This window comes from Dunckerocampus dactyliophorus, chromosome 1 (genome assembly GCF_027744805.1).
Source record: "Dunckerocampus dactyliophorus isolate RoL2022-P2 chromosome 1, RoL_Ddac_1.1, whole genome shotgun sequence".
Lineage (NCBI taxonomy): Eukaryota > Metazoa > Chordata > Actinopteri > Syngnathiformes > Syngnathidae > Dunckerocampus > Dunckerocampus dactyliophorus.
This window is the reverse complement of record NC_072819.1, coordinates 45,802,868-45,826,409: the sequence shown is the minus strand read 5'-3', so window position 1 is coordinate 45,826,409 and position 23,542 is coordinate 45,802,868. Positions and strand designations below refer to the sequence as shown.

At 42.8% G+C, this 23,542-nt stretch overlaps 1 protein-coding gene across 3 annotated transcripts; it reads left to right on the top strand.

Annotated features, from left to right (window-relative positions):
• The first annotated feature begins 1,454 nt into the window (after window positions 1-1,454).
• Window positions 1,455-23,129, top strand: LOC129184378 (bile salt export pump-like). Of its 3 annotated transcripts, none has more exons than XM_054780621.1 (27): window positions 1,455-1,593; window positions 6,062-6,091; window positions 6,171-6,222; window positions 6,323-6,624; window positions 6,695-6,782; window positions 7,297-7,430; window positions 7,516-7,687; window positions 8,146-8,270; window positions 8,642-8,816; window positions 9,061-9,174; window positions 9,248-9,358; window positions 9,458-9,583; window positions 10,817-11,020; window positions 11,102-11,272; window positions 11,984-12,185; window positions 12,266-12,338; window positions 12,591-12,711; window positions 12,844-13,014; window positions 13,138-13,242; window positions 13,656-13,817; window positions 15,213-15,416; window positions 15,729-15,970; window positions 16,814-16,970; window positions 19,452-19,649; window positions 21,591-21,797; window positions 22,214-22,360; window positions 22,664-23,129. In XM_054780621.1, exons 2-27 carry the CDS (start codon window positions 6,066-6,068, stop codon window positions 22,862-22,864), a joined length of 3,990 nt encoding a protein of 1,329 aa, XP_054636596.1. In that variant the 5' UTR covers window positions 1,455-1,593; window positions 6,062-6,065; the 3' UTR covers window positions 22,865-23,129. The 3 variants fall into 3 exon arrangements, with proteins under 3 accessions (XP_054636596.1, XP_054636597.1, XP_054636598.1); XM_054780622.1 differs by lacking the exon at window positions 1,455-1,593 and adding an exon at window positions 2,838-2,892; XM_054780623.1 differs by lacking the exon at window positions 1,455-1,593 and adding an exon at window positions 5,940-5,966.
• The last annotated feature ends 413 nt before the right edge of the window (window positions 23,130-23,542 follow it).

Genomic DNA, 23,542 nt, shown 5'->3' with positions numbered 1-23,542 from the left:
AAGGCAGTATTATCTTCCAGTAATGCCTTGATATCATCCTGTAGAACCCTGACATCCTTGCATAATGCTCTATTTTCTTCCACAGGGTTTATAGCCTCCTTAAGAGCAGCACGCAAGGTAACATTGTCATCTTTGCACTATGATGCGTGCAAATGAAAGTGAAAGTGAAAGTGGTGCAGACCACCCTATTAAAATGAGGATTTTTTTATGTGGTAGCGGCTGTGACCAGGGAGAGTATGTTACAGTGACCAGCCGTGTGTAACGCTGTGCCGGCTGGCATGTGACTTTCATGTGCTTAAAAAAGACGCAAAAACGCTGACCGCAAACAGGTTTTTAAGTTTGATAAATCACATTGTGCGAGTAAAATTATTACATTTGCATCTCATCCTCATATTATTTTGTGCATTCTGATAATATGCATATATTTTAATATGCATATATTATGCATATTTATCAAGGCAAACATGCAAAATGGATTGTCAGTGCTATTTTGCTCATTTGACAGATGCAATCCGCTTCGCAGCTTGTTAGTAGATCACGTTTGCACTTGCTATCACGTTTGCATGCGGTTTTAAACATGTCTAAAGTCTCTAAAGAGCGTTATCAGGTCTGGCGTCCCCGGTAGCCTGCCTAACTTTCTTTTTGTTGCGTGAGCCTGCAGCATTTCTCTCATGCAGTTGTTTTGCAGCATTTGTATTTTATTTTTCTTGATCCTGCAACGTTGATGTGATTGCAGCATTTTCCATTTGCAGGATTTTGTGTTGCCAGCGTTGTATTGTGTAGGTTTTGGTTTTCATTCCTGTGCTTGGAGTGTTTGCTGCACATTTGCAGGGCTACACAGTACTCACGTTCAAACAAATGCAACAAAACGGGGACAGTGCAGATCGATAATGGCTGCAAACAAAGCAATACAAGACTTTCTGAAGGTAACGATATTGTCAGTGACTTGATCTCAGCCGAGTTTGGTGATGTCTGTGGGCTCCAGTTAGGCGGTCATTGACTACAAATGATTTTCATCACGTATTGAAAATTGTGGTTGTATGTAGTTATGACACTTTATCTAAGAATTGTGCATAATGAATCCCGAATGGTCGTAGCCATATTCTGGTGAAACCGCTTAAATTAAAGCTGATTCCAATCTATTGTGGTGGTGTATAAAAGCAAAATAATAATCACCCCGCCGTTGTCCAAATGCTTTTGCACCTAACTATGAAAGTAAGATTGCAAACATGACTGAGCTTCTGCTTTACTACAAACATCCTCACAAACGTTTTGTCTTTCTTAACAACACACGCTATTCATATCTAAATAACTATAAGATATTTGGAAGGGAGGGACGTGATGTATTCAGGTCTGTATTTCTAACTCCACCCTTTTCATAGAAGTGGCTGCATTCTTCCTTTGTTCAACAACTAACTGCAGGAAGAAGCAAACGCAATGCTGCTCTGTCAGTTGCTCCATGTCCTCCAGCTACCTTTCAGTTCCGTCAGAAACTACATACACGGCCACCGTGAGCTGTAAAACAACATCCTCCTGAATGAACCTATGTTCCTGCGAGAACGATGTTATGATCAAAACTGGAACCATCTAGAGGTATGTTAAACACACAAGTTTGTCTCTGTGTATAAATGAAAGGATTTACCTTTTTTTTTTTTTTTTTTTACTATATATCAATATTGAAATATCGATACTTCCGATATCAGATCTTTTCACTCTAAAATCTATTCTCAACTCAAAATAAAGCTACTTTGATACTTCATCCATTTGTGGTAATGTATATGATTAAAAGGAACACAGTGACTGTAACTTGCATGTGGTAGCTGGGAACTACTTTTTCTTCCGCCCGGGCAAGTGCATAAGTCTCAGTTTGTTCAAATGATGGCCGATCGTAAACTGAGCCATGTGTGAATTGTGAATTAGTTTTCATTGTTACAGTACAGGGATGTCCAAAGTGCGGCCCAGGCGCCATTTGCCTCCCGCGCCTGTTTTTTATTGGCTCGGTGCACATTTTAAAAATGTAATTTAATAAGAAAACCAGAAACAAAAAGTAGCAAAAATTGAAAAGTCAGCAGTCAAAATATTAAGATTAAAAAATCTACTTTCGTGACGGAGCGCCGCAGTCATCTTGTTTACGTGTGTGTTCCACAGCGGAAGACGACGCCAGCGTCTTCGTCACATACATAGGCGGGAGACAAATATAACGCTTGTACCTGGGACGATGAAAAAGGCTGACACCTTCGATACTTTCCTCTCGCGTTCTCCGCACCACTCGGGTAACTTCGCTTCATCTTACTCCACGCCGCGCGAGCAACATTGTTTTTGCCGCCATCTTCCTGAATCAGTCTGAACATGCTCTGTAACATGGAATAGTCCATTGCATGAGACGGGAGGAGGGGCGGCCAAAACTATCGTGATAGATTACACATTTTCATTTAGCGTTCATTTAATGTGAATTACGAATATGCAAAGTAATATGTGCAAAAAAAAAAAATCAATAATCAGTTTTTACGAGATGTTTTGGGGCCCCTGGAAATCTCAAGTCCGCCCCTGCCTGTTATAGTAGTTCTTAATAATTAATCATTCATTTTAATGAATTTATTATTCTACCTTTACTCATGTTTTATTGTTTAAAAAACAATATTCACTTATTTTATATGATTTGGTCCTATGTTTGTTTTTTCTGTTTGTGGTATATTATTAGCTTGGCTGTCACGCTCGCCATGACTCTGTTGTCTGGATTTTCCTTTATTTCCTTAGTTCCTGTTCTATGCTCTTATTTTGATATGCAGTTCCTGTTTTTTTTGTTATGTTCAGCCGCTTTTTGGCTGGTTCATTCCGTCAGGGTGGCGCATGGTCGTAACCACAGGATGCACAGACAGAATGCAAGTGCAGGTAAAAGTATTTCATCAGCTACGAGCAGGTACAGGTACTCACAGTTTTGTAGCCAGAATGGGAACAAAAAGCGACCGAGCAAAAAGGCGCTGTGAAAATAAAGAGATAAGTATAAGAGGGATAGCTTACTATGACTGACAAGCGGCAAATACATATATCCCACAATGGCTGTACATACAAAACAGGATGGCCATACCAAAATAAGAGCATAGAACAGGAACTAAGGAAATAACAAAGGAAAACTGAGGAAAACAGTCAGCGTGCATTGGCAATATCATAAATCACGTCTCCTCTATATACTTTCTTATTTAAATATTGTGCAATAACAAATAATAGCTAATTCAAGTGTCCCTTCTTACTAGAGTTCCAAATGATGCTCATATCAAATGGCTTCTTCTTTCTCAACGTCAGAGTTGAGATTAAATAAACAAAATGGGATCCTTATTGCTCACACCAGTCTCAATTGTACTCAGTATGGGATCGGATGGTAAATTGTTACCTATTGCACATTTAGTTAATGTGAAAAAGTCAGGAACTAGACGTGAAACACCTATGCAGTCATACTGCTACAAATGTTGTGTGGAAAAGGACGAGAAAGTGACGTTGGTAGGGTGATGTGTGGCTTTGGTGGCCAGGGGTTGCTACACTTCGACGAGAAGATGAATTTGACATAAACCCAATTTCTGTGAGTGTCGCAGCAAATCATTGTGAAGTCCATTGCTGCCACCTGGAGGTAAAATGTAAATTGCCATGGCCATACAGTATATTGACAAATACAAATGAATAAAACAAAATGCCGTAATACTTTAAGTGTTTTCAGCACAGGCCGTCAGTCAATGCTCGTGAGGGTAGGAACGTAGATGAGCTCTCTATTCAACACGACAGTCCGTTCCAGTAATAGGATTACTGCAGACGCTGCGCCAATTCGCCTGCCAGGCTCACGCTCACATCCTTACCTCACTCGTGAACAAGATCCCGAGATATTTGAACTCCTCCACCTGGGGCAAGACCTCACTCCCGACTCAAAGGGTTCAATCCACCCCTTTCCCACTGAGAACCATAGCGTTAGATTTGGAGATACTGAGTCTGATCCCAGGAGCGTCACACTCATCTGCGAACTGCCCCAGTAAACACTGAAGGTCACAGCTTGATGAGGCCATGAGGCAGTGATGAGATTCTTCTTCTTGTTAGAAGAATGAGTAGCATTATCATTAAAGCAACAACCCCAGATAACCCTTTATCTTTGAATACATTGTCTCAAGACATCTCTTCTACACTACAATATCATCTGGAGCAATTCAGAATCAATATGTATCTAATGACATGACAAAAACAACAAATATAATACAAACATCACATACATATAAAATACATTACGCCCACCACTCACTCCCAATCACTGGTGTGGAAGGCTTGAATGAATGAAGGAATGTTTTTAAATAAGAATCACATCCGTAAAGGAGAAGGAAGAACAATAAGCTTATCTCGTTCTAACTACCCCTTCTCCATTTTTCTGCAACACTTTTTGTTGATGATCTGTTCAGTTCTGTTCCAGTGGCAGTGGTGAACAAAGCTTTTCCCAGGCTAACTTATATATAAAATATCAGGGGTGTCAAATTAGTGCAATAATTGCAATTAATTAATTACAGTCCTATTTAGTGCATTATTATTATTATTATTATTAATTTTTTTCTAACTATTTATAATATTTTCTATACGCAAGTTGCCTTTGCCTTTTTATGCATTGGGCTTCTTGTGCTTGAGTTGTTGGTGGTGGAAAACAATGGTCAGTCACACCTTTAAGTGGAGTAGAAGTCATTGTGTTTGTGCTTGTTTAGCAGAAGTTGATGGGCTGCTATCGTAGTTGGGAGGGCAAGGTGAGGAGCGGTGAGTAGTGGGGAGGAGACATGACAATAGAAGAGCATGGGAGAGTTGTCGGTCCAAATCCAATGAATGGGAAATTTACATTTCAAAAACGGCGGCATTGATGAAGGTAGAGTGGTATGCCTTCTTCATCAGGAGTTTGCTCACCACCGAACCAGCGCAAGTTTAGCCTACCACATCAACGCAAAGCACCCAGTCACGAGTGCAGCCACAGATAACGTTAGCAGCGAAGATGTAAGCAGTTTAGCGAGCCAAAGCAAAGCTCTTCACTAAACTAAATTTGAACAGAACACCCCCACGTATGAGCAAGTCTGCGACGGTCAGGCTGTGGCAAGTGGGTAGCGATGAACTGCAGGCAGATGAACATAGTGGAAGCCACGGTGCAGGTCTACAGTTACCACCAAAATATCAATAGTATGATGGTGGGGGATTCACCAAACTGTGTTGCTCTAACCTGAGATCACTGGTTCAGGACTGAATCTGTTCAAGTCAGGTAAAAGCAATAAATGACTTCATAAAACCACTTTTTTATTATACAATCGCCCTTGGTTTATTGCGGTTCATTGATAAGTGACTGTGATGAGTGCATTTCCGCAAAGTATGATTCAATATTAATAAAAGGAATATTTTCATAGTTAGCGCAAAAAAAAGCAGTTTACCCATCCATCCGTTTTCTATGCCGCTTATCCTCACTAGGGTCGAGGATATGCTGGAACCTACCCAAGCTGCCTTCAGGTGAGAGGCAGGGTACACCCTGGACTGTTCGCCAGTCAATCGCAGGGCACATATAGACAAACAAACATTCACACTCACATTCATACATTCATACCGACAGTATGAACAATTTAGAGTCACCAGTTCACCTAACATGCATGTTTTTTTGGAATGTGGGAGGAAACCGGAGCACCCGGAGAAAATCCACGCACGGGGAAAACATGCAAACTCCACACAGAGATGCCCAACGGAGATTCGAACCCATATCTTTCCGATCTTCTGACTGACAACATGCTAACCACTCGGTCACCATGTGGCCCAAAACCAGTTTATGACTTTCTAAATATGATTTTTTTACCATTATTAGATCCTTGCAGATATCGCGATAGTGAGGGAGCGATGTCCAAACCGCGATGTAGCAAGAGATGACTGTACAGCCTGGCTCCCATGCTAATTTTTTTAACACACTGTGGCTTGTAAGTCGAATGTTTGCTCACCGGTGCTGTAGATGGTAATTATAATTGCTTAATGCATTGGTTGTTGTTGACCTGAGAGTCTCCTTTGTACGCAGGAGCATGACAGCAACCAAGGAACATGAGAAGTGAGTGAAGCAGTTCAACTAAGGCTCTGATCGATCATCTCTATTCAGAAATAACTTGTTGGTATTCTTTTCCAAACAGAGCTCAAGCGAACAAGGAGCTACCCGCAGTAAGAGTTGGCTTCTTTCAGCTGGTAAAAAGACCATCGTTGGCTTACTTTTTAATGTCTATGTTTGAGTGATGGATGCCCTCGTCTAATGCAAACCCCCTCCTTCAATGCATACGCATTGAAGTTTCGTTTCGCTACATGCAACGAGGTGGCGATGATGGTGGTGGGTAGCGTGTGCGCCGTGCTGCACGGCTCAGCCCAGCCTCTCATGCTGCTGGTGTTCGGCCTGCTCACGGACACCTTCATCGAGTACGACATTGAGCTGAACGAGCTGAGCGACGAGCGGAAGGAATGCGTGAACAACACCATCCAGTGGAAGAAGAACTACACGGATACACTCATGCAGGGCATGAACCAGTCACACATAAGCGCCACCAACTATTCCAGCTGGGAGACACTGGCGCCACTGAGGGACAGGTCATGTGGGTACGTGGGCAGACTCATGAGGTTGGCTTTGTGCGAAACACTTGTGTAGCATACATTTCATGTCTTTCAGGCTCCTCAACATTGAATATGAAATGACCTTATTTGCCTTCTATTATGTCGGAATTGGAGCAGCTGTGTTCATTTTGGGATATATTCAGGTTAGTGACTTCACACATTAGTCACTTTTATCTAAACACTAGTTTTCCTCCATTAAGGGACTGGATGCAGCGGGTTCCTCCAGCTGCCTAGAGGGCACCAACATTTGAACTTGTCAGCTACTAATAACAATTTGGTAAAGTTAGCTACTAATGTTAGCTATCATCGAATGTATAGCCTATCTTAACAACAACATGAATGTAAATTGTTGGTTGCCTGTCTGAGACTGCTTTTGTGTGTGTGTACGCGCCACAACAACAACAGCCGTGAGTGACAACCATGAACAACAGTTATTTTATCAGGGCCAACCAAAAATGTACAATTTTTATGCAGTTTCATTTGTAATTGTGAAAAATGTAGACATTTTTTGTGCAATCTTTTCTTTTAAGCTACTATTTGTTATTATTGGTAACGTGTTACTATTGGTCTAACATATGTGTGTGGTTGATTTGGTCAGGTGTGAACACAGTAATCCACAACAAACCGTATGCGTCATAGCTCTCTTATGTCTGGCAGATCTCCTTGTGGGTAACTGCTGCTGCCAAGCAGATTCAGCTTATTAGGAAAATCTACTTCAGCAAAGTGATGAGGATGGAGATTGGCTGGTTCGACTGCACCTCGGTGGGCGAGCTCAACACGCGCATGTCTGAGTGAGTGGGACTGTGTATATGACGGTGGAAAATGGCTGTATCCAGTTTGCGTTGACCACATCATTTCATGTCTGTGACATCGCAGTGACATCAACAAGATCAATGACGCCATTGCGGACCAAGTCGCTATTTTTATGCAGCGTTTCACCACCTTTGTGTGCGGCTTCTGCGTAGGCTTTGTGAAAGGATGGAAGCTGACGCTGGTGATCGTGGCAGCGAGTCCGCTGATTGGCTTTGGAGCAGGTCTCATGGCTCTGGTGAGAGCTTCACTTTAAGTTGCTCTTCCTTACTTTCACACCTCAACTTTTCAGTTTGAGTTTATTCCTGTTCGCAGCACACAGTTGAATTCAGCACAGTGCGTGATGTCTTGCATTGACATAGACATGAGTTGTAAAAGGCGCCAAGACAATTGAGCTGTGCCATACCACAATTTTGGCATTGCTTCAGTTTAGGAAGTAACTGCAGCGATTAAGGCAAAGGGTGGAGCTAAACCAATTCTGACACCATTTCATGTTGCTGTGATGTGGCAATTTTTACATCGTCTACACCACCATCCTGTCTACATACCTTCGAATGGAAACACAGCAGATCTGGGCTTACCTTTCAAAATACAACAGTGTTGAACTGAACTGTACTGCAGAGACTGGTGGAAAACAACAATTTAGCTTGACATTGAAAAGGCTTCACCTTCACCTTCACCGTGCTTTGTGTCCAGTTTGTGGCTAAGCTGACAGGTAAGGAGCTGCAGGCCTATGCTAAAGCTGGAGCCATTGCAGACGAGGTCCTCTCCTCGATCAGGACGGTGGCTGCTTTTGGCGGAGAGAAAAAAGAGGTGCAACGGTATGCATAAAGTTTTTCTATAAACAATATCAAGACATGTTTTCATATTGGCCTTTCTTGAAACTATTTTAATTATGAGACTCTTTTTTTTTTTTTTCCTAATTTTGAGACTCTTTGCAAAAATGTATGCTGCAAGTGTACTTATATTATAGGTTATATTATAGGTTTTATTTTGGTGACACCAAGTATTTTGGCTTTTTGTGTACTGTACCTAATATTTTAGCCGCAAACGTAGCTAACATGTCCCAAAAACGTATACCTAGTCTGTTTTTTAAGTGTGGTGCCTAATATTGTTTCTAATATTTTGTGAGTGTTCTTGCTTCACAAACGTAAAGTATTCAGTGAAATGACCTGCTCTTTTTTCCCTCCAGCTACGACAAGAACCTGGTGTCAGCACAGCGCTGGGGCATTAGGAAGGGTGTGATCGTGGGCTTTTTCACTGGATACATGTGGCTGATTATCTTCCTGTGCTACGGCCTGGCCTTCTGGTATGGCTCCAGTCTGGTGGTGGATACAGAGGAGTACACACCAGGGACACTTCTGCAGGTAAGACCTCCCATGCGGTTTGCTTCTTAGTTGGACAATGCTGATGTACAGTATACTCTGATGACAAAGGTATTGGGACATCAATGATGGGTTGACCTGAACCGCACCCCACGTAAGGTCCATAAAAGAATGCTTGGATGATTTTGGTGTGAAGGAACTTGAAAGAACCCTGTCCTCAATCCCATCTACCTGAAATGTTGGTCCTCTTGTCCAACATTTAAAATTATGCTTTTTGCAATTGCAGGTCTTCTTTGGTGTTCTGATTGCAGCCATAAATTTGGGTCAGGCTTCACCATGTCTGGAAGCATTCGCTGCAGGCCAGGCAGCTGCCACCATCATCTTTGAAACCATTGACAGAGTAAGAAATGTTTGGTTTATAACACACATTCATAGCAGTTATTAATTAGAATGTGTTTTTTTTACTTTGTCAGGAGCCTGAGATTGACTGTTTATCTGAAGCAGGGTATAAGCTTGATAGAGTCAAAGGTGACATTGAGTTTCATAATGTCACTTTTCACTACCCTTCTAGGCCGGAGGTTAAGGTATTTGGGTTTCTTTATATATACAATATACTGTACATCGTTTCTAGATCTTGCTCCCAACCAAATACTTCCTGTACTGTTGTGCCATCATGTGCTCAGATCTTGGACCAGCTCAGTGTTACCGTAAAGTCAGGTATGACCACCGCCTTTGTCGGCCCCAGTGGCGCCGGAAAGAGCACAGCTGTCCAACTCATTCAACGCTTCTACGACCCTAAAGAGGGGATGGTAGGATTCAGACGTATTCAGAACTACCTTTGCATGCGGGGACGGAAGATCCCTTTTCTTTTTATAATGTTCTTGTCATTTAAAAAAATAACCATCCCCTGGACATCCAGAAAAGTTGAATCAAGGCAACTGGACTCTTCCCGTTTGTTGAAGTCGTTTAACCGTTAATCCACATCCACATACTTCCTAAGTATAGAGTTTGTCTATTTATGCCTCTGGTGGGTGTGGCTGGTGAACAACTGTCCTGCATAACAATAGGCTGTCCACCTGCCTGGTGGCAAAACAGCCATTTAGTGGCCATTCTGCCCATGGAATGAGACCATCTTTGGGGGAGAGACATTAGGATATCTTTATAAGCATAGGTGGTGGTGCAAACCTCCTCCTCTGTTTAGACAGGGCCTTTCTAGTTTGACGTAAATGGCTTCTTTTACACCTCTTCCAAACCAGTGCTCCTCCCGATACAGAATTTGGATATTGTTGTCCCTTCTTTTTGAGATGCAAATGACTGCCGATTCTGGGCCCAAAGTTTCCTTGGTCTTTCCAATGTGCAGGAGTACTCGAGTACGAGTACTTGCTCTTTGACTCCCATCACCTACAAGAGCACAAGCTCGAACTCAGGTTATCAGAACCTTCAAGGATAACACAGAAGAACGGAAGACAGAAGGAACAGACATACATCAGGAAGGCTCTTTTTCATGTGTGGGTATTCTAACTGGGCCTTTGTGAAATCCACCGGGATTGCGCCATTGCTTATCGTCTTCTTATAACAATATCCTCAGGTCTCTCCCCCAAAGTCTGTCTCATTCCACGAGAAGAGTGGCCACTAACAAGCTTTTTTGCCATCAGACCACAACAACTCTATTTTGACCATCCCCAAGGGTCACACCCACCAGAGACATAAATAAGGAGACCCCATACTTAAAATTTGAAACTGAGCAAGTCTTTTGAATTAATGGTAAAACATCTTCAACAAACAAAAAGAGTCCAGTCAATTCTGCCTTTGCAGATTACCATGACCTCTATGACTGAGAATCTCCACAGACACATACCCTTGAGATGATAAACTGTTTCATTATACTGCCACTTTTTTTTAAATGTTTCTCTTTTACTGGGCTTGAACACCTCACTTTTAAAATAGCACCCTGCTTCTGTAGAGAAAAATAGTCTCGTTTAAATCTAGAATTAAAAAAATGCATTACAGCAGCAATGTACTTTTGTACCACCATCCATCAGGTGACTCTAGACGGTCATGACATCCGCGGGCTGAACATACAATGGCTGCGCTCACTCATTGGCATTGTGGAGCAGGAGCCTGTGCTGTTTGCCACCACCATTGCTGAGAACATACGCTATGGTCGCCCCGGCGTCTCCATGGATGACATCGTCACCGCTGCCAAAGAGGCCAACGCCTACAACTTCATCATGGATCTGCCCCAGGTGGAGACAGAGATTGAATATTTGAATTTCAGGAGGGATGTGCAACATATTAAAAAGCCTTTATTTGCGGGGGTTTCACAGAGATTCGACACCTTGGTGGGCGAGGGTGGAGGTCAGATGAGTGGCGGTCAGAAGCAGCGTATTGCAATCGCTAGGGCGCTGGTAAGGAACCCTCGCATCCTGCTGCTGGACATGGCCACCTCAGCCCTGGACAACGAAAGTGAGGCTGTGGTCCAAGAGGCCTTGGATAAAGTAGGTCTGGGCTCCTAATAATAATAATAATTAACTTAATGTTATTTATCCGCAGTGGCCGAGTGGTTAGCATGTTGGCCACACAGTCAGGACATCTGGAAGATCTTTGTTCTTTGTTCATCTCTGTGTTGAGTTTGCATGTTCTCCCTGTGTGTGCGTGGGTTTTCTCCGGGTACTCCCACATTCCAAAAACATGCGTGTCAGGTTCATTGTCAACTCTAAATTGCCCATAGCTGTCTATACTGTATGTGCCCTGCGATTGGCTAGCGATCAATCCAAGGTGTACCCCACCTCTTGCCCGAAGTCAGCAGGGATAGTCTCGATAGTATACCCGGATGTCATTTATATCATAGCACTTCACAGTGACAATTATTTACAGAGAACAGATTTAGTTAAAATGATAGCGAGTATGAGAGGGACCAGAGTGAGAACAATTCACATAAAAACAATAACTGTGCCTTACCCCCCGTCATTCCCCAATAGTATAAAACAATTTTACTCTGCTGTTGACAAGTGCAGCTACCATTACTATGATTGCAAAAAGCACTTACGTGGTGGTGCAGCTCAGGAGGAAAAGCAGTGGTGAGTTCTTCAGCGTCTAGCTCAGGGAAATCTTAATTGATCGCTGCGCTGTCAACAAAATGTTGACAACTATACAAGAAAGTGTTTGTTATTTTTCCCATACATGCATTTTCATTTGCCGCTTTTAAGGTGAGCATGGGACGGACCACCATCTCTATAGCCCACCGGCTGTCCACCATAAAGAACGCACATGTGATTGTCGACTTTGAACATGGCCAGGCAGTCGAGAGAGGCAAGCACAGTGAGCTGCTGGACAGGAAGGATGTCTACTTCACCCTGGTGACCTTGCAAAACCAGGGACTGAAGGCCCTCAGTGAGAAGGCTCGGCAAAGTGGGTTTGAAACTCACTGATCCACATACAGACACAGTGTGTTGCCATGTACAATCCTCATTGCTCTCTCTTTGCACCAGTGGCTGAAAAGATCAGAAATGTTCAAGAGAAGATCAGTCTATCCGGGGCCAGCAGCTACGAGGACAGCATGGGGTACAAATACACACCTGTGGGACATTTGAACCCACTCACTATCCAAACGATCTTGTTTGACTGCTGATTGTACAAACTGCCAAATTGTGGCAAAAACAAACAGTTCAACCTTGGCGGAGGTCTAGTCTAGTGATAGTAGTTTTCTGTAAGAAGTAACTGGTACCACAGCTGCATGTTCCACCACAAGAGGCTCAAAAAAATATATCCAAGAAAAATACTTCATTATTTTTTACTTGTACACATGTTTTACAGAGCCTCCATTCGCCAGAGATCCAAATCAGAGCTGTCCAACTTGATTCCAGAATCCTCTGTTCCCACTGCTGGAGAGCTCAGCCCCAGAGCCTACGCTGTGTTACAAGCAGACAAATCCAAAGTGAGTGGGTGTGATGGCCACCAATTACACGCGTGGGTGCTTGGAGTAGGCCAACAGTTCATGTATTTAGCTTCTCCTCAACTCACAGTTAAAAGCTTTGCTCATTTTCTTCACTTACGGTTACATACTTAGAACGCCATCCCAGAAGAGGAGGATGAGGAACCTGTGGAGCCAGCACCAGTTGCTCGGATCTTGAAGTACAACTTGCCTGAATGGCCTTACATGCTTTTTGGATCTCTTGGGGCTGCTGTGAACGGAGGGATCAACCCTGTCTATTCGCTGTTGTTCAGTCAAATCCTGGCGGTGAGGTCCTGTTTAGACTTAGGAAATCATCAATATGTTCTCCAGACCTATAGAGTGTTAGAACTATTCCTGAAGGGGAAAAAGGCAAGTAGTCAGTTATCTTGTTTTTGTGTGTGTATGCAGACTTTCTCGGTTACAGATCCTGTGGCTCAGAGGAAAGAGATTGATCGCATCTGCTTATTCTTTGTCATGATCGGCATCATCTCCTTCTTCACTCAGATGCTGCAGGTAGAGTATCAGTCAGCTTTAGCAAGACTATTTTTAAAATGTCACAATTGCCTGCATTTGGCAAACTAATATTCACAATCCAGGATTTGCCCTTATGCTGAAGGTCACAGTCACTGTTACTTATTGACAAAGTTTTGGGGACAGACATACTGTATAATCAATCAGGAATAAGGAGTTGGCAAGCCCTTCTGAACCACTGTATATTTGAACATTTTTGGGAACAGTTAGAGGACGGACCTTTTCTGTTCCAGCATGACTGTACCCCTGTGAACAGACAGAAATTACAGACAGACTCCACACCCTTGTACACAGTCTTCCCAGAAGAGTGCAAGATGGTGTGTTATCCCGGGACCGACAGCGGGGACCAACTTCACATTTGCTGTCCTTATTCTTTTTTGTTTGTGTGTCTTCAGGGTTATTGCTTTTCCAAATCTGGAGAGCTCCTGACCCGCAGGTTACGTCGTCTGGGCTTTCACGCCATGCTGGTCCAGGAGATTGGCTGGTTTGATGATCACAGGAACAGCCCTGGCGCTCTGACCACACGACTGGCAACCGACGCCTCACAAGTACAAGGGGTAAGGCATTGGCTGTGTCTCAAATCGAATACTTCTGTCAGTACACTTCAATATGTATGCTATGTACACACAGTGTACTTTGGGACGTATTCTCCCATGCGCGTAAGGGGGAAAAGCTGCGCAGCTGAGCAGATTCTGGCTGCGTGGGATTCTCCCCCTCTACATAAGTCTGTCACTGCGCACCTTCATTCGCGATACGCGCTCTGTGGGAATTCCCAAATGTATGAATTTGAAAATCTCAAATTTCGAAGACCTGCCAATCTGAGGGGAGGTCCCTCTGTGTGAATTTTCGCTTCACCTTGTTCTTATATTGTAGCATGCTAGCTTTAAGGACACACTTGACTTCGCTATTGACCTCTTTTTTCTCCAAATCAGAGCAGTTCATCTAATCAATAACTAATGTCAAAGAGAGAGATAGAGAAAGAGAGCCGAGCACACAATCATTATGTAAAAACAAATCTGATTCAGTGAACTTAAACAGTAAAGTCAAACACAATCTGTCACCGATGTTGGTCAACATCCAATTTTTTTGGCACAGCTTTGCTGTAGGAAATAATTTAAAAATGTATTATATTAAAATTAAATTTAATAGTAGCAATAATTTAACACACTTAAAAGCATATAAGTTTAAATAACTGTTCACATTCATACTTACTACTTAAATGTCCATGGTCATTCAGATCACCGATGTGCCTCGAAAATGCAAAAAGAAATGAATCACTGTTAATTCCCCAAAAAAGAGCAAAGCATCCTGCTTCTAAGCTTTCTGACATCAATGACATGTGTGATGACAGGCTTGGGACAGACTTGGGTGGGTGAGTCGGTTGACTTCACAGACGGTGTATGTTCTTCTTCTCTTTCCACGTTCTTCTTTTTGGTAGTCCAATGTCACACAAAAAAAACTATTAAAAGCTGAAAAAATAGTAAAACAGAAGCCCAGAATTAAACGTTTGATACACGTGGAGCTGAGGTTTCAGACAGCGTGGTTCAAACGTTTGTTTGAGCTGATCTTAGTTCCTTGTCTGATGTTTCAGACAAGGAACAAAAACCTTATGTCTCAGTTGGGATGATGAGCTTTGAAGCTCATGTCATTTATTGACATGAATTCATTTGCCTTTTCTTTTTTTTGTTGTTTTTTTTTTCAATTCATTTGTTCTCTTGGTATTTACTTGCAATTTATGAAGGCACTCCAATATTTAGCTGAGGTTTTCCCTGCTGTATTGGATGAAGGCAACAAGCTTCCAGTAACTGAACTCTTTACGTCATTGCTTTGGCTACAGATGTAAAACTGGATGAGTTTTTACACGTGAAGCTATAATTGAAGAGAAGGTGAGGGTGAAAAAAAAACACATGAAAAAAGCAATGAATCTACAGGCTGTACATGTCTCTCCAAAGGCTACTGGCTCCCAGATCGGCATGATCGTCAACTCTCTGACCAACATCGGGGTGGCCATCCTCATGTCCTTCTACTTCAGCTGGAAGCTCACGCTGCTCATCCTGTGCTTCCTGCCCTTCATCGCTCTATCAGGTGGTTTCCAGGCCAAGATGTTTACTGGATTTGCCAAGCAGGACAAGGAAGCTATGGAGTCTGCCGGACGGGTCAGACCTGTGCACATTTCAATGAATTACTTTAATCATCATATTGAATTATTGTTGATTGATAGCACAAATAAGGAAGGTCCTCACATTGAAGTCATACTGTGACAGTAATCCTGCTTAAGGTAAAAGTTTCAGCTTCCATCACTTTGCACACATGGTTGTGCAGTGCTGTCTTTTGGAAAGGTGAAAGTTAAACAAACCCAAAGCCGGTAATTCTGACAAATCAAGTAGTCTATAGACTATACTATTCATCCATCTGGCTTGTTTGTCGTATGACTTGTCTGTATGTGTATCCCATATCACCCTTTCCAGATTTCAGGTGAAGCCCTGAACAACATTCGCACCATCGCTGGTCTTGGGAAGGAGAGGAATTTTGTGGACATGTATAACGCACAGCTGGATGCTCCATATCAGGCAGCCTTGAAGAAGGCTAACGTCTACAGCGCTTGTTACGCATTCGCCCATTGTGTCTTCTTCTTGACCACCTCTGCTTCTTATCGGTTCGGGGGCTACTTAGTACGCCAAGAAGGGCTACATTTCAGCTTGGTGTTCAGGTAAGAGAGGTCGTGTGAGACATAATTAATTGGGTCTGTCTAAAGACAACATTAAAAATAACTTAGAAATGCAGTAGTGGGTCATCAGGGCCAGCAAGGCCTTCTCTGCTGGCCTAAACACTTTCAGAAGCACTGGCCTAACTTTCTCACTTTCTGGAATGTGTCTCCTTTAAACCGTTCCCTCTGCAATCGTATTGTAACAGACGCTGCCTTTGTACTTCTTTCTTGAATTCAGTAATTCTCAGCAACTTTATCAAAGTTCTGGCACATGCAACTTTCTTTGGCGCCATGATGGGGTTTTTTTGCAACCGTAATAAGCACAGACTGTCTGAAAGTCCATTTGCCTAACAATCAGAAATATGCAGTACACTTGAACGCCTCATCAGCAGCACAGGGCGTACAGTGCTTTATAAGAGGAAGAAAGGAGACAGATATGGAGTTGTTCATCATTCTGTGTGTGTTCTATGAACACATAAATCACCCACACACATAATAAAGATGATTAAAGCATTCCCAGGTTGTCACCAGTGCACAGAGCCTATGTTTGGGCACTCAGTTGCGCCGACTCGTTTGTTAGGCACACTGTTTGGCCGTAAGATATTATTTTTGGCAATATTTTTTGTGGAAAACCGAATCCAACGAAAATCAGGGCACACAAAAACCAAGGTGTCACTGTATTATTAATGGTTTGTATAAATGGGACATGATAGAGGTGGTATTCAGAGGTCCATAAGTCCCCCACTGAAGACCCAGGTACCAAATGCACGGCCTACCACTGCCATTTTGCCACTGCCATTTTGTCTGTGGAGTATGAATAACAATGCATGTTTTTATCTTGCGCAGAGTCATTTCTGCCATCGTCACCAGTGGCACAGCCTTGGGCAGAGCCTCCTCCTACACCCCTGACTATGCCAAGGCCAAGATTTCTGCTGCACGTTTCTTCCAGCTGCTGGACCGCATACCTCAGATTAGCGTCAACAGTGACAAGGGAAATAAATGGGTATGCCTGAATGTACTGTACATTTTTGTAAATGTTTTTATTGGTTTTTAATGTCAGCCATGAAATACCGTAAATTCCGGTGTATAAGTCGCTGCTTTTTTCTCAAACTTTGAGCCCTGCGGCTTAAACACTGGTGCAGCTAATACAGTCATGGAAAAAATGATTAGACCACCCTTGTTTCTTCAGTTTATTGAGCCATTTTAATACCCGGTACAACCAAAGGCACATTTGTTTGGGTAAATATAATGATGATAACAAATGCAGCTCATAAGAGTTTAATTTAAGAGCTGATATCTAGCAACTTACATGGTTTTCTTGATAATAACCAAAATCACTTAAGTTCTTACATGAATAGCTATAGCACTGTACTGCCAAAAAACGTAACTCTTATGAGCTACCCACTAATTGGGAACACCGTCGTGCGACAGGTTAGTTTTACCCTATTGATGATGTGCTGTGTTGTATGAAAAGTTTTAAAAAATCTTTCTGGTCACTAAAAATCCCATTTTACCTGTTTCTATATTTCTGAGGTATAACGTTTGAGTGTTAGTTGCTATGTGATAAGTTTAATGTTGTTTGCAGGATGAAACCCTGAGTCAGACTGTTACAGTATATTGAGTAATGACCTCCTGCAATTTCCAATGGGTTGACAAGCTCATCTTGAGTTTATTCATAGCTCATGATTGGCTCCTGTCAAATAAAGAGCTGACTGGTCCTCACAGACTCATGCGCACCGCGATAATATCCACTTTATGAGTGGACACGTGCGGCTTATACACTGATGCGGCTTATATATGAACAAATCTCGTTTTTCCTCTAAATTTATTGTGGATGCCTTATACACAGTCACTTTTTACTGTAATTGACAGTGTCAGAATGGTATTCATTCAATAATCCTCCTCTCAGTATCACCGCCGCAATTATACATGCCATCAACAATAAACAAACAAATATAACAATGTGTAAATTACAGAGTGAGAGGGGTTTGAGGTATTGTATTAATAGATAGTTACACACGCTTGATAGGAACACACTCTCCAGTACTCCCTCTAGAGACTACAAAAAGGGTGGGTATTCTGAACTGCTGCTGGCAACGCCAGAGTGAAACAAAGTCCATCCCCTCTCAAGAGGACTGCTTCCAAAGCCCTCGCTGTGCATTGAGGTGAGTCCGACTCTATCTAGCCGGAACTTCTCAACCTCGTGCACCAGCTCAGGGTTTTTCCCTACCAGAGAAGTGACATTCCGTGTCCCAAGAGCTAACATCTGTAGCCGAGGATCTGACCGCCAAGGTCCCCGCCTTTGACTGCCACCCAGATCTCTCTGCACCCAACCCTTTTGGCCCCTCTCATGAGTGGTGAGCTCAATGGAGGGGGAACCCATGTTGTCTCTTTGGGCTGTGCCTGGCCATGCCCCATTGGTGTAGGCCCGGCCACCAGACGCTTGCCATCATGCCCCTCCTCCGGGCCTGGCTCCAGAGGGGGGCCCCGGTGACCCGCGTCCGGGCAAGGGAAACCGTGGTCCAATGGTTTGTTTCATCATAGGGGTTTATTGAGCCACTCTTTGTCTGGTCCCTCACCTAGTACCTGTTTGTCAAGGGTGACCCTACCAGGGGCATAAAAACCCCTGATAACTTAGCTCCTAGGTTCATTGGGACACGCAAACTCCTCCACCACGATAAGGTGGTAGCTCAGGGAGGAGGAATTTGAAATCTGATGGGTTAAAAAAAACATGATCATTAATAAGAGTTCAACTGACACGGGCCAGCATGACTGATTCTGAAAACCCTGTGCAGATCAGTACAGCCAAGAGACACGCTACAAAATGAAAATAACTGACCACTGATTCAGCAGTATGCGCATTTTTGTGACTGCAATCTGCAGTGGTGTACAACTGCAGTGCGTAACACTGAAAGCTGTTGCTAATTGTTTGCTTCCCTTTATTTAGCTACAGGAGATGGTCGAAGCTGTTCCAATATAAAGCTCTGCACGTGCATCTCTATCTGCTGGATCTTGTTGATCACTGCACCGCTTAGCCCCAATGCAAGTGGACAGTAACAGTGAAACAAAATTTTTGTGTCTACATCAAACCTTTATGGGATCTTGCTAAGCATATGTTCACACCTAAAATTTCATGAAAATTTAGCTTTGGAATACCGGTATTAATCTTTTGCCTTTACACTTGATGGAGGTAATAAAAAACTAATTGTTAAATTGATACCTCACTGACGTGAAAGTGTCAATCATACGTATAATTTTTTTTAAATAAAGCTCTCTAATTGCATCTCATTATGCCGGAAGGACTACCTCATGAAGTGGCTATAGTCAGCACGCAGTAAAAACATACTATCACAAATTCTCCCATACAATTGTCTTGTGATTGAGTCTAAGCTGCTGTTTGTTGACAGGATGTGTTCCTGAAACAAAACTAAACCTTTGCACACCTTTTTTTTGTCCCCCCACCACCCGGCCCCTTCTCCACCAGGATGACTTCCAAGGAAACATTGACTTCATTGACTGCAAGTTCACTTACCCAACCCGACCAGACGTCCAGGTCCTCAATGGGCTGAATGTGGCGGTGAAGCCCGGCCAGACATTGGCCTTTGTGGGTAGCAGCGGCTGTGGAAAGAGCACCAGTGTGCAGCTTCTGGAGAGGTTTTATGACCCCAACAAAGGCAGAGTGGTGAGATGCACGTGGTTAAATCTGTCTTCTGTCTGCTTTTTTGGTGATCAAAATATGGTCACCCTAGGCCAGTGGTTCTGTTATTTTCTGTCAATCAAAGAGGGGTCCAACAAGAGTAGACGTAGCGAGATCAGAGCAAAAATGTTGCATTATATGTGCTGTTGTCGTATGTGGAACTTGTCCATTTCGGAGATAGTTTTTGCAGAGTAGCTAAGGTAGTCCTTCATAAGGGGGAAAAAGTTTAGTAAACAATAGGGGTGTAACGGTTCACATGGATGTATGGAACCGTTTTGGTTCTGCATGGTACGTTCAGTCCACTTGACTACCGTTTCGGTTATATTTTATGCTATTTTTCTCATGAAATTTATTACTAGAGCGAGTGAGTGTCGGACATTACTGACTGAGGGGGAAGAACGCTAGTAGCTCGCAGGCGTGACAAATGGCAAAAGTCTGAGCTGGAAGACCCTCCTATCTCACTACGGCCTCCTGTTTGGGAACACTTTGGCTTCCCTGTTAAAATTACAGATGGACAAAGGCAAGTGGATAAATTCAAAGTTGTGTGTCGACATGTTGTGTGTTCCACGGAAATCGGGTATGCTGCAAGAAACACGTCTAACATGTTATCAGTGAATGTGCAGTGAATGTTACATCTACAAGAAAACAAACCATCTTAGTGGAAACACCGATAACTTCAGCATATAAACAACCTCCAACAAGCAACTCTGACCGGGCCAAAGCAGTAACACTTGGTATTGGAGTTTTTATAGCCACAAGATTACGTCATATTCAGCTGTAGAGTACAGTACAGTACAGTACAGTAGAGTACAGTACAGTCATGGAAAAAATGATTAGACCACATTCATTTCAATGCCTGATACCTTTGTTTGGGCAAATATAACAATGACAGCAAAAGCAGCTCATAAGACTTAAATTGTTTGGCAGTACAGTGCTATAGCTATTCATGTAAGAACTTATTATCAAGAAAACCATGCAAGTTTCTAGATATCAGCTCTTAAATGAACTCGTATGAGCTATATTTGTTATCATCATTATATTTGTCCAAACAAATGTACCTTTAGTGGTACCAGGCATTAAAATGGACCAATAAACTGAAGAAACAATCATTTTACCATGACTGTATAGGATTAAAGTTCTTGAACCTCGCTACGAAACACCATCACGTCCTCACTTTAGCCAGAAAGTTAGTTAAAAGTGATGTCATCAACGAGCTATCACATGTCTCCGCTGTTTCACATACAACAGACGGTTGGACAGAGATCTGTTTAACTGTCCATTACTTTTCGCCACAGTGTTTAAACAATTGTTTAAATACAACCGTTTATTTTATTATTATTTTTCTATTTAAAAAAACTCTGTTTAATTCATTTGGAATATCACCCAAATGGGTCGATTTTATTTATTTTAAAAAGTTCTGTTTGCATTTTTTTTTAATAAAAGCATTTGAAGTCATTTTTTTCAGACTTTTTTGTACCGAAAATAAACCGACCCGAGCACTTCAAGAAACTGAACTGAACCGAAGTTACATTTTAGTGTACCGTCACACCCCTCGTAAACAACCAATAAACGCAGAGAAAGATGGTTGCTGAACCTGTCGTTCTCATCGAGTGGAGCGAAGTTTAAGCACGTTCGAGTTTGCGGTGACCGACAACAAGCAAGATTTACACTAAAACCGAAAATGCTCATGAAAATGGAATATGCAGTGTAGTGGAAACTCTCAACTGTTTTCTCTCTTTAGAAAACACAGAAAAGGGAACGAAATGTGTTCATGTTTCACATAACGATTGTGGATGATGGGCAAAATTCCAAAAAAGTGCAGTTTTCCTTTAACTATTGTGGATCAGCGCATTAAGGGGATTATATTTCGACTTTTTCATTATAACCCCGATTGCCACTAATGGTAAAATCAATTGCCTCTTACAGCTGATTGATGGCCGTGACTCGACTCTCGTCAACGTGTCTTTCCTGAGATCCAAGATTGGCATCGTGTCCCAGGAGCCAATCTTGTTTGACTGCAGCATCGCGGAAAACATCAAGTACGGTGACAACTCACGGGACATTGGCATGGACGAGGTCATCTCCGCCGCCAAGAAATCGCAGCTCCACGACTTCGTCATGTCTCTTCCCGAGGTAGGTTCATGTTTGCAAGAGGGGAGCTGTGGACTCACACGGATGGCTGGAGCATAGGGGCTAAACACAAGGATTAGTTTGTTTGATTGTTAAGGCTGATCAATCAACAAGGGTAAACAGATCAGACGGTGGGAAAAATAAAGGCAGGAATAATAAGGTAGCTCAATCGATGACAGACAAGGAGCCCTCACACACTCTATCAACTCTTTGGAAGATTCATTCATTTGGATGACATCATAGTAATACTAATCATATGATAAACACACTCCCGATCTTGTTGAATGCTTTTTACTATGATAGACTGTAGCTTCATAGGAGACCAACCAGTCTGGGTGTTCTTGCTCTTAAAAGAGCATCTATGAAGAATGAAGAGATGTTTCCTGGCACTGACCGCAATAAATGATTTTTCTGCTCAGAAATATGACACAAACGTGGGCGCCCAGGGTTCTCAGTTATCTCGAGGTCAAAAGCAGCGCATTGCCATCGCCAGGGCAATCATACGTGACCCCAAGATCCTGCTCCTGGATGAAGCCACCTCAGCTCTGGACACAGAGAGTGAGAAGGTACGTTGCTTCAATGAGTAAATCAATCTGCATTATTCTGTGACCACGACACAGCTACTTAATATTCTCTGAGTGCGGACTGCAGGAAGAACTCTTCATTGTTGTCATCATTAACGTCATTATCCTTCTCCGCGTGTGTCTCACAGCTGATAGCGACTGTCTTTAACATTCATACATGTTGTGGGTCTGTTCATGCTGTCAATGAATCAGTTGGCTTTCTGCTGATGCCCTGCAATATCATAGTAATCACCCCATTATTGTGAAATACAGTAATACTGACTTTTGTTGCCTTGCCTGCCACAGACCGTGCAAGCGGCGCTGGACAAAGCTAGGAAGGGCAGGACCTGCATCGTTATCGCCCACCGTCTGTCCACCATTCGGAACTCGGACATTATCGCCGTCATGTCCCGGGGCTACGTGATCGAGAAGGGAACGCACGACCAGCTTATGGCCCTGAATGGAGCCTACTACAAGCTGGTCACCACTGGAGCGCCAATCAGCTAATAGCTTTGAGAGTGTAACCCACTGGAAACAAATGTGATGAGCTGAGTTATTGCATGCATTGTATGCTGACGGAACATCAGAAAGTGACTCTTCACCTTTACAGTATTTATTTGTGTGGAAAAGCCCTGTCACACCAAGGGGGATTGCTGAGGCATTTCAGGACTATGGATCTACGTTGGTATCTTTGTTTCGCAAGTCACTTGCCAACATATAGTGAGAGACTTTGAGAGTTCCCAGCTCATTACACCATAAAGGTGGTTTGCGTTGGCTGTTAATAAATAATCATCAGGAAAGGATGTCCAAACATCCGTTTTCTATACCACTGATCATCTTCTTTTAGCTGACTTAGGATGAGATGTTCGGTACACCCTGGACTGGTGTCCCTAAACTACGACATTCCCCAAACACAACAAAATAATTTAATGCAGCAATTCTAAATGTTATGCGTGGTGAGACTGATATCGCAGATGTGTCATCACCTACAGCAGTGACGTGCACTCAATTCAATGTAAACATTTTTTAGCGTAATTAAGGCTTACATCACGGACAAGCCACGCCTCTCTGTTATGACGGCAGACGGAGTAAGTAAAGAAAGTCAAATGTATTTGTAGAGCGTTTTTCACAGATAGAATCACAAAGTGCTGTCCAGTGCGTGAGACGGAGGCACAGCGTTGTGTC

Bases quoted from the DNA above. Each gene is read 5' to 3' on its own strand.
- LOC129184378 (XM_054780621.1), top strand. From the start codon at position 6,066: ATGACAGCAACCAAGGAACATGAGAA. The intron at 12,712-12,843 runs GTGAGTGGGTGT...TTACATACTTAG, and splicing joins TACAAGCAGACAAATCCAAA to AACGCCATCCCAGAAGAGGA. The intron at 15,971-16,813 runs GTAAGAGAGGTC...TATCTTGCGCAG, and splicing joins CATTTCAGCTTGGTGTTCAG to AGTCATTTCTGCCATCGTCA.